Source organism: Diplodia seriata, assembly GCF_021436955.1.
Source record: "Diplodia seriata strain FDS-637 chromosome Unknown scaffold_5, whole genome shotgun sequence".
Taxonomy (NCBI): domain Eukaryota; kingdom Fungi; phylum Ascomycota; class Dothideomycetes; order Botryosphaeriales; family Botryosphaeriaceae; genus Diplodia; species Diplodia seriata.
The window spans coordinates 1,871,751-1,888,338 of record NW_027117312.1 but is presented as its reverse complement, the minus strand read 5'-3'; the positions used below and the strand labels follow the sequence as shown (position 1 = coordinate 1,888,338).

At 56.2% G+C, this 16,588-nt stretch overlaps 3 protein-coding genes across 3 annotated transcripts; all 3 read left to right on the top strand.

Annotated features, from left to right (window-relative positions):
* Positions 1-471: 471 nt before the first annotated feature.
* On the top strand, positions 472-1,515 carry SLS55_005558 (uncharacterized protein; the record flags this gene model as incomplete). The annotated part of the gene is made up of 2 exons (XM_066777005.1): positions 472-1,324; positions 1,379-1,515. 2 exons carry the CDS (start codon positions 472-474, stop codon positions 1,513-1,515), a joined length of 990 nt encoding a protein of 329 aa, XP_066632847.1.
* A 7,176-nt stretch (positions 1,516-8,691) lies between these two features.
* SLS55_005557 (uncharacterized protein) lies at positions 8,692-10,243 on the top strand (the record flags this gene model as incomplete). The annotated part of the gene is made up of 4 exons (XM_066777004.1): positions 8,692-8,726; positions 8,889-9,713; positions 9,770-10,059; positions 10,113-10,243. The coding sequence occupies 4 exons, from the start codon at positions 8,692-8,694 to the stop codon at positions 10,241-10,243; spliced, it is 1,281 nt and encodes a 426-aa protein (XP_066632846.1).
* Positions 10,244-11,888: 1,645 nt separating this feature from the next.
* Positions 11,889-13,712, top strand: SLS55_005556 (uncharacterized protein; the record flags this gene model as incomplete). Its single annotated transcript, XM_066777003.1, has 2 exons — positions 11,889-11,903; positions 11,976-13,712. 2 exons carry the CDS (start codon positions 11,889-11,891, stop codon positions 13,710-13,712), a joined length of 1,752 nt encoding a protein of 583 aa, XP_066632845.1.
* Positions 13,713-16,588: the final 2,876 nt, after the last annotated feature.

Sequence of the window (16,588 nt, the reverse complement as noted above, 5' to 3'; positions counted from 1 at the left end):
GACTACTCTTCAACATGCCCTCCCCGCCGCCCTCCAGCACTACCGCTCTCCCAAGCGACCGATTTCTGTAATTAATCTATTTCCAGCTGCTCAGGCAAATATATTGCCATCATGGTCCGCCATGTAGTTCCCATCAACACCATCAAGAACTCCATCCACCACGCCCACGCTGCCCCGCCGACCTCGACTCCCTCCTTCCCTCAACCGCCTGCCTTTGGCGAGCACCGGCGGGGCGCCTCGATTCCAGGGTCCAGAACCGCGGCTGGTGAGTGAATACGGTCCCTCAATGGCCGCGAGGCGAAGCTTCAGCTCCCTCAGCGCCGACTTCTTACGCTTCGATGCGCAAAATTTGGCCGGACGCACGCCGCTCACACGTCTCTTATCGCAGCGTTTCTGACCTCCCTCTCCGCGAACCTGACGCTTCCGGACGTCGACTCGCCCTTCCCGTCGCCAATCTCGACGCCGCCCTCGATGCGCGGCGGCAGCGAGACGTGGACTTCGCACCTGCCACCACCATCGCCGCTTGCGTCGGCCGTGCCAATGTCGGCGGACGAGTACGGCAGCGACGCGCTGGGACCGACGGATCTGCTCTCGCCCACGCTGGGCGCCGCGGGGTCGAAACAACCGCAACAACAAAACGCGTCTCAGGTGCGGCAGCGTCGTCATCAGGAGGGGGTCCGTGAGCAGCAGCTGCAACCGCAGCAGCTGCGATCGCTCCAGGTGCCGGCGGCACCGTCTCCTGCCGCGGACCCACTGGCAAACGTGCCGGAGCTGGCGACGGTGGCAGCGGTCGACGACGAGGACAAGACCACTGCGCTCAAGCTCGTCGCCGACAGCGTGGCCCAGCAGCGTCAGGCGGCTTCGTGGGCGCTTCTGTCACATCCGGCAGTGATCGGCGGTTACGTGCTCATGCTGGGGCTGCTGTACAAGTACATGTACAAGCAGCCCGGCGACGTGCCGCTGCTGTTCACCACGGGCGCCGGCGTCACCATGGCCTGTCTGGTGGCGGTACGGCTCTTGACGAGTGGTTATATCCGCCACGCCGAGTCGGTCAATTGGAGCTTCTTGGACGAGGGCGCCGACAGCGTCATCATCACACGGTTTGGCGGGCAGGTCATTGGCGCATTGGTGCTTGGCTGGGCTGGTCCCAGCAGCACAGGAAACAAGGCGGCGAGGCGGCGCAAGGGCAAGGGTGTAATTAAGGCGTGGACGGTGAAGCTGCGCTACAGAGGCAAAGGCGTCGGCACCGGCCTGCTCGAGGAGGCCGTGAAGGAGACGGTCAAGCGGGGTGGTGAGGGGGTGGAGTTCGCGGACGACCACGCAAGTAAGTACTGCTGCGTCTACTGGAGTCTGATGTCTGGTGCTAACTAGTTACAAGACTCCCGCCGTTTCCTGCCACATTACTTCAATGGCTTCATCGACCGCCGCGAAGACCATGCTCACGAGGCTTTGCGGGATGTCATCAATACCAGCGGCGCGTTCAGCGGAAGGAGGAGAAAGTCGTCTGTCTACTAAAGCGATGGACGCGCCTATCTCAACCGCAAGTTGCCGGCGATAAGCGGCGGCTATCCACCAATCACATCATACTGAATCCTGTGTAGAGGGAGATCAGAATGAGGAAGAAACAATCAGTTGGAGAGAGAGAAAACAAGCAAATTGAATTGCGAGCATCAGATGGAATGTCCAGGCCGTTCCTCAAAGACCGGATTATTCGGAACCCTCACGGGTGATTGTCTCAAGATTTCTGGTCGACCCCACAATTCCTGCTTACGGTTTCCCGTCCTGGTATTTTTTTTGCCACCACAGGAGCGCGTTTTTGTTCGTCTTGGTCCGTTTTTCCCGCAAGGTGTTTCAGGTTCGCGGCGTTTGGGGCGGACGGGTGGTCGACAAGCGTTCTTCGTTGCGTTCGGTTCCGCCAGCCGTCGTTCGTTCAACGGATTTTAGAGTGCTTATCCCAGCTCACACGGCTTACGCACTTGTGCCAGGGGGGGAAGGAAGGAGATTCCAGAACCATAGAGATGCCGGGATTCCCTTGGATAGAGGAGTTTCTCTTACTCTTTTCTTTTCTGTTTCTCTGTTCATGCTTGAAGAAACGTCGAGCGAGTAGCGGTCCATGGCGTGCTTGGGAGGGCGCCGCCCGCCGGGGCTGGGCGCTTTCTGCCGTCATCATCCTTGCACGAGCTGATTGGTCGGACGAAAGGGAGTGATGCTCGACGAAGATGTTGGCTGAGACCGCCGAGGTTTCTTCTTCTTGCATTTCCCATTTTTCGTCGTTTGGCGGCCTTCTCCACCCCTTCCCCGGATGCAGCCGGGATTGTTGATAGGTGTAGATATGGTTTTGCAGGGTTCGTTGGAAGGGATGTTGACGGGTGAAGCCGGGGAAGTGGTTGTACGTAGCTACGTGATGAGAACGACAGGCGTTGCGATACGGATCTCAGCTGGGTGGGCGGGGGTTTTTTTCGTACGTTATTAGAGATACCAGGATCACCGTTCGTTGCGTTTGAGCTTTTTTCAAAGACACTTCCCTCCAACGCCGGGAATCCAAGATCGTCGTTGTTGTATGGGAGCTGGCTGCTACTACATAATACATAGACATCATTCGCGGAATGCCTGTGGTTTCTACTGGCTCATCACTTCTACCCTGCCACTACTGAGCCATGTGAAGCAACATGCAGAAGAGGCGCGTTACATACGTGCCTCCAGCGCTCTTCTCCCAGCGTACCTGTCCCACTATGTCCCTCCCGTCCCCCCTCTTTCCACCGGTGTACATTGTATACATACATCATCAGACCCCTCTCCCGTGGGGAAGGTGGGGCAGGCACACCACGAGCTCGTGTTGCTACACGTGTATGAGGGGGGCTGAGCTGGCGGCGCCGCGGTCTAGACTCAATTGGTGATGACGAACGTGATGGGGTCGTTTTGTGGAGTCGCGGACTTTCTCTTGTGTCTCTGACGTTGATGCAAGGCTCCACTGGCGCGATCGGGGGGGCTGTGATGTGAGCATGGATGATGGGTGGAGTACATAGTGGGATACGAGGCGCGCGCGGGGGGCCCGGAGGTGGGGGGGAGGAGGAGGGAAAGCTCATGATGACAGTTACAAGGTGAGAGCGCTAACTGCTTTCACCATCATCATCATCAACCACCACCACACCCTTCGCACTACTGGCCCTTATCTTTGAATCGTCTTGTTCTTCTCTTTTCTCTACCCTTTTCTTTTCTTTTTCAGTCACGAGGCTGCATTTGGCGGACTTGGTGGCTGCTTATTGTCCGGAAAAAGAAAAAAAAGAAAAAAAAGAATCATGTTCAGGTCGTTCCGACGCTATAAATTGCTACGTCCCGTCCCCGCGCTCATTGGACGGGAATCGAGCATGGTGGTTGAGCGCCGCATTATCGCGACATTTCCTTTCACGGACAACGGGGGGGCTTGGCTGCATGAGTGAATGTTGGGGTGCCTAAGCAAAGCAACGGCGATGGGGAGGGGGATAAGGGAAGGGTGTTTGGTTTGCTGTGGAACAGCTGACAGATAACGGCGTGTTTTTTGATTGGCGATCTCAGTGCCTTGTGATCGTTTCACGTGAAGGTCCGCTGGGACTTCTCGCAACGTCTTATCTTCGACTCTTCTTCTTTTCTGTTGTCGCTTTTGGTGTGTGTAGGTGAATAATGTCGAGCGTGCAATGGGAGGCTGTACGTGAGGCGTTTTGATTGCTGATGCACCAATCGCCGGCCGCGAGACGACCAATCATCTTCAAGCTGATCATGGCTTATTGCATCTTCGTTGAGTTGCATTATTGATTCTTGCTATCTTCTGCAAGGTCAACTCCTCGGGTCCCCTCGTTGTTTTCGTCCTCCGTCGATACCTACCCTCAGCTCGGTGCTTTTATCTTATCAGCGGGGTAGGGTCACACGAAAAGATGGAGGGGTAAAGCTTATGTGCGCAGGGGCGTCACCAGATGGACGTTGTGATTGGCTGAGGACAGAGAGGGTTTGAGGTGATTGTGACCGCGTGTTGCACCTTGATTGATATGCTTGCATGCATGCATGTGATGACGGTTCGGAACGGCACGGGTGGGGCGAGCTGTGTGCTTGGGGGCCAGCATCCGCGTGGGATGTGGGGGAGTGTCTGGCCTTGTTCGAGGGCACATGGGTAGAAGAAGCGAGGAATGCTGGAGAAGAACCATCACTTTGCAGGTTGGGATAGCGGTAAGGGAGCTGCAAGAGCCGGGTCTTGATTGATGTGACACCACTTTACTGCCCTTCCAGGAAAGATTGCTCTTTATCAAGCTCCATAATGTGCTTGGGCTTGCATTTGTTCTTCGTGTACATGTAGAGTAGTACAACGATGTGAAATCTTCTTTTACTTTTATTTCCGCGTTAAGTGAAACTCTAAGTTGTACAATTGCTTTCGTTATTCCATGGTTCAACTTATTGGCTTGGGCTATCGAAAGAATCTTTACCTTCTTACTTAGTAGGCGTTTCTATTGTGAATAGCTAGATATGGTAACTATCGTGAGATTACGATTATACTTTCTTACTTCTGGTCACGAATGATGGCATGAATGAGTTTGTGTTTTAGGTTTATGGTTTTCATTGAAAGGCAGTCTAAATTTTTTTTGGGTTTTTGGTTTGTGTTTTACCCGGAAAGAAAGGAGAAAAGGAAATGATTCTTCAGTTACTTGCAAAGAATGGGTAAAGAAACAAGGAACGCAACCGACTGTCTGGTAAGCAAACAAAGGATGAAGCTCATCTTTGTTCACATCAGATTGTTGACCACCCTGTCTCAATGACTGACTCATTCTTAGCAACGAAGTCCGACCTTTACTTACCCCCTCTCTCAGCAGCAGCAAGAATGCTTAGGAAAGAGGAACCCGTCGACTCCTTAGGCGGCTGCTCCTTAGGCAACGGCTGCAGCTCAGGCAACGGCTGCTGTGGCACTGTGGATTGGGCGGACGGGCTTCCCTCGTGCGCCTTTGCAGCGTGAGCAGCGCGAAGGCGCATCAGCTTAGCATGTCCCGCAGCCGTGTCCCTGGTGAGGGGGCGCTTCAGCAGCGGCTGGCTGGAGGAAGAAGTGCTGCCGTTGGCCTGGGGCGAGTCGCGTGCAAGGGGGGTGGCACGCTGCAGGAGTCTAGTGTCCGTCCCGTGGCTGCAGCCACGGGCTCCGGCCAGCGGAGACTGAAAGGCAGCACGGTACTTGTACCTCCTATCCAAAGCCGCAAACTTGCATTCCGTCCAGGTGCAGGCGCTCTTCTTGTAACGCTTCCCGTTCTTTTTGGTAGCCCACTGGCAAGTGCACTGGCGCGTCATGGTTGCTGACTGCTTTCCTATGGATTCGAATCTTGGGTGTTCGGACACTCATTATAATAGTGTGAACCGGCTTCGTTGTTCTATCGCAACAGTGAACATCGTGCTGATACAAGAACTGAACATTGCAGTTGTGTTGATACAAGAACCAAAGTCCTGTTTTTCCAACATTGTCTTGTTTGATCAAGAAAATGCGAACACTGCTGTGTGAAAGTCTGTCTTCTGAGATATTAGTCTAACCTGACGGTAGAAGCAGTTCCTGACGTCTGGTGGGACATCCGGCGCTGCTGGGAAGAAAGGCGAAGCCATCGTGATGGTAAGTGCGTGAGTAACCGTCATAATCGCACGGTGAAGAGAATTACTAGGCAGCAGACACAGAAAGGCAAGCGTCATGGGAGGAAATCCGTCAAGTCTAATCGGGAAAATGGCGTGGCGGTGATTGAGACGAAGGGTGGGCTGGGACGACCGCGGGCGTCAGTGGCTTCACGTGTCCGGAGACAAGCTCGCCATGATTCGGATGATGGAAAAAATACGGCGATAGCCTCAACATCTCCTGCCTTGGCTCTGCTTTGGTTTCCCTTTATTTTTAGTCGCTTCAGACTTTGTCGTCGAACATGCTTAATCAAGAGCCTCGCGTGCCGGCTCTGCCATTAGCCGAACTGCTTCTTGTCGGTCCGAGGGCATTGCTCGATTGCCGGTTAGTTGTAGGCAGACTATTAAGAAAGAGATTCGCACACGAAGGAGAATTCTCCAAGCGTTGAAGCACGACTCATCTCCTCGGAGGGAGTGAAATTGAGTGCTTGGCAGAGGAGAAGAGGCCTTGAAATTGTGCCGATGCCGGCGGTGGTGCCTTCCCAATGGGGCGCACCCAATCAAATACAGCGCACATGTAAGGACAGTCGGTCAAGCGAAGCGGTGTGTGGGTATAAGCTGGAGTTTAGGTAGGAAAGCGGCCATTGCTATAGAGGGCGCTTGCTCAAGTCGGGGGTCGCGTTGCTATATCAACACCTGACTATACCATAAGCACATGACAGAGAAGGCGGCATCACTGGTACGTTAATAGGATGTCTTCATGTTGGAAGCTGGGAAGTCTCTCGGCCCTTGCGGCTTCTGCGCTCTTTGACGCGTGTTCCAAATCGGCAAATGATCCGGTCCGGAACCGGATGACGCGGCTGCTGTGGACACGGTAAAATTCAACTCCGCAGCGCCGTACGACATAAGCCGAGGGGCAGAGCCAGCCACTAGACCACAGTGTTTAAAGGGTTAGCCTGTGAAGTCACGTTGTCTCTGATCACGGTGGTGGGGAGTCGGTGTTGTTGCCGGAAAGCTTCCAGAAGCTGAACGCCTGACCGGTGAATTGCTCGCTGGACACGAGCCACCGTCTACTCCACACTTCCTGTGAACCCATGTAGGATAGAGATAAGAAAGGGGAATAATAGCCAGGCGCATATTGCGCAAGACGGCATGTTCCAGAAGCTGGGCGAACAAGGCCTGGAAGACGGACTATCTCCCGCAGCATACAACAGCTCATTGAGCTGCTATTTGTGGCTCCAGGCGTGCCAACCATGGACCAGTCGATCTCACATCGTCCACAGCCACAAAAATAGGGGATCGACGAAGGCGACGGCGAGGCCTGCCGCTAGGTTTTTTGCTTGCGGGACACCGCTTCCTCCGCGCCAGACGGTGTGGGCCTGAGGCCGAAAAAGGGCAGATGTCTTGGATGTCGCAGGGCTCATGCCGGCTTCAGAGCACCTGGACTAGCTGGAAGCAGAGAGGCAAGGCCGGTGCGGGCCAGAACATGACAGTGCGTGGGCCTGGTAAGTGGGCATGCGGCGCAACGGATGATTCTCATTACGGAGGTGATTAGGCCTTCATATATCCAAGACAGCACGCTGACCTTAGCCCCGGAAAGGGGGAACGCGCACAGTCTGGGCCCAGGCGGAATCTCGAATATGCCAAGCAAGTGCGGAGAGCGAGGCCAGGAAGAAGAGTTGGAATTGAGTTTGCAGCGATACGATAGTCGAGGTCAAGCTGGGACTCGGGCTTGCTGAGGCCAACAAGCTGGGGCGCAATCTTAGTGATCGGCCCTCGTCACGTTTAGGGCTGAGCGGAACGTTGTGGCGCCAAGGCTTGCCTTGGTTCCGCCCAGCGGACACGGCTCCGTGTGCTGAGCCGGACGACTCAGCGCGAGATAGAGTTGCTGTTCACCGCTGCGTGGCCCCCGCGTCGGCGCAAGCGTTTCATCATCCGGCGGTAGGAGGGAGGCCGTCCAGCCGTCTCTTGGTGCCAGGGCAGTTGTGAGAGGGTCTGCAACGGTATAAGCGCGGGCGGCTATAGAAGCTGTGGACGATGTGCAGCATAAGATGTGGATGGGCAAGGCTGAAACGGCTGCCGTCGTGCGGGGCTGAAGATGAGCATCGGGAGCGACACCACGCCTCGGGGCGCTGACAGGTACGATACGATACGAGGCGTGGCTGGCGGGCTGATGAAAGAGAACGATGGCAATGACGGCGACGGAGGGCGGAATGGCGGCGGGAGGCTCAGGAGGGAACCGGCACGCTGGGTGCACGAGCCGCTTATCTCAGTCGGGCGAGATCGCAATGTCCTGGCCAGCGCCGGCGGTCCTGATCCTGCCCTCATCATCCAACACCACGCATCGCCATCACCTGCAACGCCCGCCCTGGCGCTAGCACCGCCGTCAATCTGCCTCACCATGGCCGCCGTTCCCAGCGCCACCGCGACGGCTTCAGCCTCAGCCTCTTGCACGCCAGCCACGTAGCAAGCGCCAACCGCCATGCAGCCGCCCGGCTTTAGCTGCACCGGCCACGCCTTCTCAGGCCCCCAGGCGGCCCCTCGTCACCCACAAATCTCCCGGCCGGCCTGGCTCCGAGACGGCCGTCCAACGGCAAGCCGCCGGCGTGCGGTGCGCGGATGCAGCCGCCCTCTCCCGTGACAGCTGCCAGCTGCCAGCGGCCAGCTGCGAGAAATTAACCTCCCGAGCTCGGCCCCCGCTCGCGCCTGGCCAGGCCGCGTTGTCGCCCAATCTGCTGGCCAGCCACGCGTATGATCGTCGCCAGGATCTTAGATGATCCCCCTGCCGGTGCCTGCATCGTCGCTCCCGTTTTGCATCGCCCACGCCCGACAGCCGCGCGAAGGTCGCTGCGATGGCGACCAGGCCGTCCCATGTCCTGCTCCCGCTGCGCCGCAGAGCCTCACGCCGGCACTGCCGTGGGCTGCGAATTGCGATCCCCGGCGGACTGCCCGTCGCGGCACAGCCCTGCGCGCGATGCGCGGCCGCACCGCTTCTTAATTGCACTGGGCCCACCAACGAATTAAACCTACGTAGGAGGACAGGGTGGAGATCCCTTCTCATTTGTGCTCCAAGCTCTCCGCATGTTTATGAAACAAGCCAACCCGGGTAGCGCCCCGTATGTGGCTTTCGGCACGCTCGTTCTCCGCCGTACATATTCCCTGCCTCCGCCCTCTCGCTCCCTCTTTTGGTTTTGAATCCATCTCGCTCTTCAAGTCGGGTCGATTCTCACGCTCTTTTGGCTCTCTCGCAGGCCACGCCACTCTTTACCAGTCCCCAGGACCTTCCGCTCTTTACCGCTCCCCATACGCTTCGGTCGTATCCCAGGTCTTGAAGATCTCCAGTGCTTGCTTGCCCGGTTCAAGTTCTCGTCCTTTGCCCGATTCGAAATCATGCGCTCCTCCGCTCTTATCGCCGCCTCGCTGGCCTCCGGTGTCCTGGCCGTCCCCATGCTCAACAAGCGCGGTGTCGCTGTTACCGCCCCTGCCCCCGCTGTTGTGACCGATCTCGACATCGTGACCGTCACAAAGTATGTTACGGCTACTGGCCCCTGCCCTACCACGGGTGTGACCAACACCGTTGCCGTTACCCAAGAAGCTGTTACGAGCTCCATGGTTGAAGTCACTTCGTACACCAGTGCCGCCGCCGCCGAGACCACCCCGGCCGTCGTCGTCCCTGCTCCCGTGAGCTCCGTCGCCGCGACCGTCAGCTCTGTTGTCGAGAGCATCGGCTCTGTCGTCGAGAGCGTCGCTACCAGCATTTACGTTGCGCCCACCTCCGCCGCTGTGACCTCGGCCACCTATGAGGCTCCCTCGACCACCGAGGCTGCCACCTCGAGCACCCCGGCCCCGTCGACCACTGAGGCTGCCTCCTCTTCCGCTGCTGGCGGCTTCAGCTCCTACTCCTTCTGCCCGACCACCTCGGTCGTCTCGACTGCGTCCCTTACTGCTCAGCCCACCGGCACCGTCCAGAAGAAGTGGTTGGCTTACCACAACGCTCACCGTGCCAACCACACCGACGGCTGCTCCATGTACTGGGACTACGACCTTGAGGCCAAGGCTCAGGACTCCGCCAACACTTGCGTCTACGAGCACACCGTTTCCTCGTAAGCATAAACCAACCCAACTCACTATACATCGGTCATACTGACATTCGTAATAGCACCGACAACTTCGGCCAGAACATGGGCCAGTTCGAGTACACCACCTCTGGCCTCGGCACGGTCAACGACACCACCATGGAGAACTCTCCCGGTTTCTTCATGAACATGTACTACGAGGAGTACAACGACTTCGGCCCGTACTGGGGTGTTGAGAGCGTTCCTACCGACGGCCCCAACATTCTCCACTTCACCCAGATGATCTGGAAGCAATCGTTCTCCGTCGGTTGCGCCACCGCCAAGTGCAGCAACGACCAGCAGATGATCACCTTCTGCAACTACCGCTCTAGGGGTATGTTGGCCTTGTCCATGCGTACCATGCCTTTTTTGCTAACCGTTTGCCAGGCAACATCCTTGCTGAGTACGCCGAGAACGTCGCCAACTTCATCACCAGCCCCCACAAGCCGCTCTGCGCTGAGATCAGCTCCGACGCCACCGATGGCAGCTGCATCACCGATGCCGAGCTGGGTATCTAAATGACGAAGCGTTTGGGATGGTAAAAAAAAGCCACCCCGCTAGCCACCTTTGGCACGTTCAACATATGTATGAATTTTTGCGGATGGGATGATCTGGTGTTCTTCCAACGATACTACTTTTCTTGTTCATGTACATTGTTCTGGACGGCGCGCGCCCCCCGGCTTCCGGCTCCCGGGCCTCCTTTGTTGTTGAGGAGTTTCCGAGTTTTAACGCTGGGCGTGTGCGGTCTCTGTCCTGTAGAAGAATTGTCTGGCGTGCACATTAAATGACGCGCATGATGTTACGTACCCTTGCTCCCTCAAACACACATAGACGAACGCGTCGGCGTGTTTGCTTTCAAATCATCACCAACATCATCTTCTACCTGGGGCACGGCAATGTACTTGTCTGGAAAGAGTCAGCACTCCTTTTTTGATTCTCATATAATAGGGTTCTGTGGTGTCTTGAAAATCTATGTACAACACTTGGGGTTTTAAAGTATACGTGATCGTGATATACGGTAGGCTTGTGAAAAGGGTGTCAGAGTGACGGGTACGGTATGATATGACGCCGAACATAGCGTAATAGATGGGATCGGTGTTGTGCTGATGTCTGTAGCAAAGTTGAGCTTTGGTAGGTTGTGAAGCGGCGCTGAGTTGCGGCAAGGTCAGGACATAGATGCCGATATCAAAATTAAACATTACTGTCCTGATTGCTTCGTGGGAAGGATGCGCGAGACACGGAAGGACGATATCTCTTACCACCAATCGCGTATCCAGAGTTGAAGGTGGAGATGCAGCTGAAGAGGAGCATTAGGCTCCAGAGAGAGAATATAGAGTAAAAAAGCGGAGAAGGCGGAATACGAAGAGAAGTCGGTGGGGTCTGCTGAGGGGTTTTGATGCGCACTATTGAAAAGCAGTGGAGACGGTCGACGGCGACGGGTACGAGTCAAGGCCCGAAGCGATTTCGCAGAGAAATCAGGCCAGGAACGGTCCAAAAGCGAGAAGAGGTGCGGATGCACGGGTGTTAAGCCATGTTGACGAGCGGCGCAGTTGCGGCGTAGACGGTGGTTCGATTTAGAATCGGCCAGGAACAGAAGCTCGACGGGTTGTTTAAGCGCCCGCTTACCCCTTTAGGAAGGGAGTCACATTGGTCCGATTGGCCGCACCATGCGGCGCAGCAGCATATCCCGACCGCTCCCCCACACCAGCGCTTCTCCCCATCACACTTTTCCTACTTTTATCTTTTTCATGGGTTCGGCAGCAAAGCTCCGGGCCACCCCATTCGCCGGAGCGGCCACACCGCATGCTCGCTTTCCTGTATAAGCAAGTCACCATGCATGACGAGCTATTCTTGAGATCCACAACGGCTACGGCCCGCCGACCAAGTCAGAACCTTGTCCCGATGTCCATGGGCTGCAGAATCCGAGCAAACATACAAGTACCCGTAGCCGCGCTGATATGCAGGGCCTTGTCAAACAGGCGTCTGCTCACCAAGTTTCCCTTCTCTTTGGCAATTCTGAACTGGTGGAGCAGTACCGCTTGCTGCCTCAAATCTCTGCAACCAATATACTATTCTCTTGTACTTCCACCCCCTAATAAAAAGTGAACACGATGCTCACTACCTCATTCATCCCCCTCATACTTGCAACATGCGTGCAAGCCAATGTCATCCCTCAAAGTACGTTGCGAACAGCATGTTACTACCATACGACGATCCTAACCTCTTACAGCAACATCTTCATTTTTAAAGAATGACACTCACCTAAACCTTGCATCGTCCGAAACTACTACCGCTCTCTCCTTCGCTCTCCCCAGCGAAGACGCCGGCTCGAGCGCTGCATCATCGGGGACAACTACAGCACTATCCTTCGCATTACCTGGTGAGGATGCCACTTCGAGTGCCGCAGCATCCGAGACTCCCACGGGCCTCTCCTTCGCATTCCCCAGCAGCAGCAGCAGCAGCGAAGACGCCAGCGTCGGCATCGACATGGGCTTCACCCAGACCACAAACTCGGAGCCCCAGACGATCGGCATCGACCTCGGCCCTTCGACCGCAACGACGACTTCTTCATCATTAAGAATAGGAACCCCGGCCGCAGGGACGACCCCGGCCGCCAGCCGCAACGTGTCCGTCAGCGACCAGGGAATCGACTTCGGCTTCGGCGGCCAGACGGGCGGCCCGACCCTCGTCCTCACCGAGGTCGGCGGATCGTTCGTGCTGTCGACGGTTGGAGGAGGAGGAGCGACGAGCAGCAGCTCGACGTCCGAGAAGAAGCCTGCGGGCACTACTACTGCTACTACTGTTCCAACCGACTCTAAAGACAGTACTAGTCTACCCGCGATGACGGCGACGGAGACCACTGCAGCAGCAGCACCTGGCTCGGCCGCCACCACCACCGCATCACCAACGACGACGAACACCGCTTCAGGGGAAGCGACAGAAGCCCCTGCAGCTTCCTCCTCCTCCTACTCTCCCTCCCCTTTCGAAGTCGGTCCCGGCATAACCGCGTCCCTCAATTCCGCCTCCGAGATCGTCATCGGCACGAAGACGCTCGGCGGCGGATCAGGCCCCGACTCCCCTCACTCGTCCATCGTCGTCGGCTCCGGCACCTCAACAACCGCCGTGATCCTGCAGACCGACGACAGCGGCGCGACCCAGGTCGTCGTCGGCGGCAGCACCACCACCGTTGCCATGCCGACTCAAGGCGGGGAGGCAGAAGGAACAGTTCCCTCGGCTGCTTCCCCCTTCACCGGCGGCGGCGGCGGCGGCGGCGCCATCGTCTTCGGCAGCCAAACGCTCAACCCGGGCTCGACGCTCACCCTCGGCTCGGGCACGTCGACGACCGCCGTCGTCCTGCAAACCGGCACCAACGCCGCGGGATCAAACAGCGGCGGCGGCAACATCATCGTTGTTGCAGACGGGCATACCACGTACACCGTCGCCGCGCCGACACCGACAAAACCCCCCAGCACGACGGCCGCCGATGAGATCACGGAGGGAGTGCAGCTCGTCACCACCGGCCCGACGACGGAGCTCGTCGTGGCCGGGCGGCAGACGTACACGTTCCGCACGGGCGGGCCGAGCGTGGGGTTGGCGACGGAGGGGGGCACGACGGTCGTCGTTGCGGGCGGCGGGAGTGCGGGGGGAACGAGGATTACGGTGCCGACGGGGTTGGGGGCTTCGACTTCGACTTCTTCGACTTCTGGTGGTTCGGGAAGTTCGAAGTCGAAGTCGAAGTCGGGGTCGACGATGACAACGTCGACGTCGACTACTGGGACTGAGACTGGTGGCAGCACGGCGGCGGGCGCATCGGAGCCGTCGAGTGGGCTGGGCGGGAACGTGGGCTGGGCGACGGCGAGCGCGAGCGGCAGCGTGGCCGGCGCGGCGGGGAGGATGCCGGTTGTTGGGGCGGATCGTGGGGTCGCGGTGCTCGGGACGGGGCTCGTTGGGATGGCTGTTTGTGCCGTGTTGGCGGTGGTTTTGTGATGGGAATCATGATGGGGGAGAGTGAAAACAAAAAGTTTTACGTATGTCTTTTGTTTTTCTTTGCGCTCTTTTGCTTTCACGTTTAGGATACCCAGGGGGAACGAGAGTGGAAAGTGAGATGGGGAGGATGAGGCTTGTAGGTAATGTTTTGAATGTGTTTAGAGGATAGAGTGAGGTGTATACGAGACCTTTTTCTTCCCTTTTCCCCTTCTTACAACCATTTCAAGGGGCTGCAGCTCAAAGCGAGAGATTTGCATTCATGGAAATGGTTGGAGTGTTTTACTCGGCTACATGCATGATAGCTCAACCTTGAGGAAAGGTTTTGAGAAGACAGACCCTGAGTGTGAGAGCGGCATTTGCGCTCACGCGATGTGGCGCTGGTAGTGGAGGGACCCTTGGTAAGGAAAAAAAAAAGATCGTCGTCCAACCACGGAAACAAAAGCTAGTCAGAACTTCGATTTCCATAAAAAGTGCTGCATGGCCGCTTATAGCTCTATCACTCCGTGGAGCGAAGACTTTCTCACGAACAAAACACCAATAAAAAACCTCCATCATGCCTCCCCATATGCTCGACGAACTCCCAACCGAGCTCAAATTGAGCATTGTTGAGCTATGCGACCTCAAGGGCCTCATCAAGGTGCGAACACTCTCGAGATCCTGGCGGGCTCTTGTGGTGCGAAGCCCACACGTCCGCATCAATCCCACGCGCCGGAAGCTCCTGGACTTCTACGACTTCTGCCTCGAGTCCAAGTCTTTCCGCGCATCCCGAGAGACCGTCATCCCACTACTGAAACCGTTAGACCGCAGCCTTTACCTCCAGCGTCTGTCAGACAAACCCCTACCGGAAGCGTTCGACATGTGGATCCGCGAGTGGCCGGCAAAGGCGGCGTTCGGGTATCTGTGGCCGGGGCTGGACGGAGCGATCTGGCCACACCAGCCCGCTCATATACCCAGATTTATCAGAATACCAGAGTGTTATCCCGTTGGAATACCAGCGAGTTATCCCATTGGCGAAGCAGATCTGTTCGTTGACCGCAAATTCCTACTCCAGCATGGCATCCAGGAGGGCTCTCATGAGTGGCCAATCAATCCGGACTACGGCCGTTTCAGAGTAAACACCCTCAAGATCCAGCACGATCCCTACTGCAGGTCGCTACCTGGCTTCTATGACGGAATTATCTGTGTAACCCTCATCATAGCCAATGGCCAACCGTGGGATGGCAGCGTGCAGCACGATTATTTCACATGCCCACACAGGCCAATGGTCTGGCAGCAGTCTCGATACGCGTCATGGATCGAGTTCATGGAACGCGAGATCCACCATATCCAGAATATCCGCAGCCCTCCATACGCGGAGGTAGTATAGAGATATCAGAAGCTCAAACATGAGAAGCATAACAAAAAGAATACGGCGGGCGATATCCCGCCACGACCCATGGAGGGTGTCTTGCGAGGGTTGAATGGCATGGGCAACGACGAAGTATAGCTGAACCGCTCGACCGTGACCACGGCCTCGGAACCCTACCCTTTATTTTCTTCGATCGCTTCTTTCGAGCCTGTGACCGACTTGAGACACACGGCGCCGTTGCGGCTGTTCCCTTTGGCGGGGCCATGCACGAATATAAAAATCAAAATTGGTGCTGATCTCCATTTGGTGCATGTTTTTGCTTGGGTGGTACCACAGCCCTCTCGGGGGATTTTGAAACTATTCAACGAGTACATTGGGGCTCTTCTGCCACCACCCAAAAACCAATGGTCATCCCGGAAGGCAATGCCAGATCGTGGGCCTGTCTATTCGCCGCAATATGACGTGGCTGCTGCAAAAAGCGACTGCGTTGGGCGCTATACCAGACCTTTCCCCTCCCTGTCTAGCCGTTCTATTTATACGAGCATCAAACCAATTTACCTGTTTTCCCCATCTTCGCTTCCCCCGGTTGACAAGTACTATATCCATCGGAAGCTGTCATGTTACACGAAAAAGAAAACCCCGCTCGGACCTCCTTCCCTCGGGGAACCGCCTGCCTATCGAGATCGGAAAATGGCAACCATATCCGTCCCGACATGTGTTGCGAGAAGTTTCTCTTGCATCGATCCAGGACCGGCTTTCGTGGGGTGCAAAAACATGTTGTGCTTGGAACTATATCGTTTTTGCTGCCGCCTACTTATGTAGCTTTTCACCATCGCCCTGGTGAGTGTGGATGAGATTGCTGCCGCTGCTGCCGCTTAAATTGACCACGCTTGTATACACGAATAAGCGCTTACGGAGGCCAAGGAGCATCACGCAGTAGTGGTGTGAGTAGACGAAGAAAACGCAGGGTGTGAAACATGGCGTTTGGAGAATAAAAGAAAAAAAAAACAAATAAAACGAGATCCTATTACTTGACGAATGGTAAAGGTTTGTAGTATTGAGGAGCCTTTGCTATACATTACCATGCACAAGGTAGTTAATCCTTCTGTGGGGGGTCCTATGAGAAGGTAATGCAGGTGGGAGATATCCCTGCTGCGGTGGCTTGGGTAAAGAGTATACGCATCGCATTCAGAGGACTTAAGGTTGCGAACCACAGCTCGCAATCAAGATCACCGGTAAGAAGAGAGGTTTTGGCGCAAAGAGATATCCATTCCCAACCAATATTACGAACATAAGAATGTAGTAGAGTTTAAACACCCCAGCACCCGCAGGACGGTATCGAAAGTATCCCTCAACCCATGCAGCCCTCCCCTCCTCACTCCCCTATACCCATCGATGCAGCGCCTCGCAAGAAAAAAAGCCGTATCCACATCAAGACTCAGTCCAGGGGCAGCAAAGTGGCGAAAGGCCAAAACATATCGAAACGACCGGTTCGAGAGACATGACGAGGGTGTTCCCACCTTGTCGT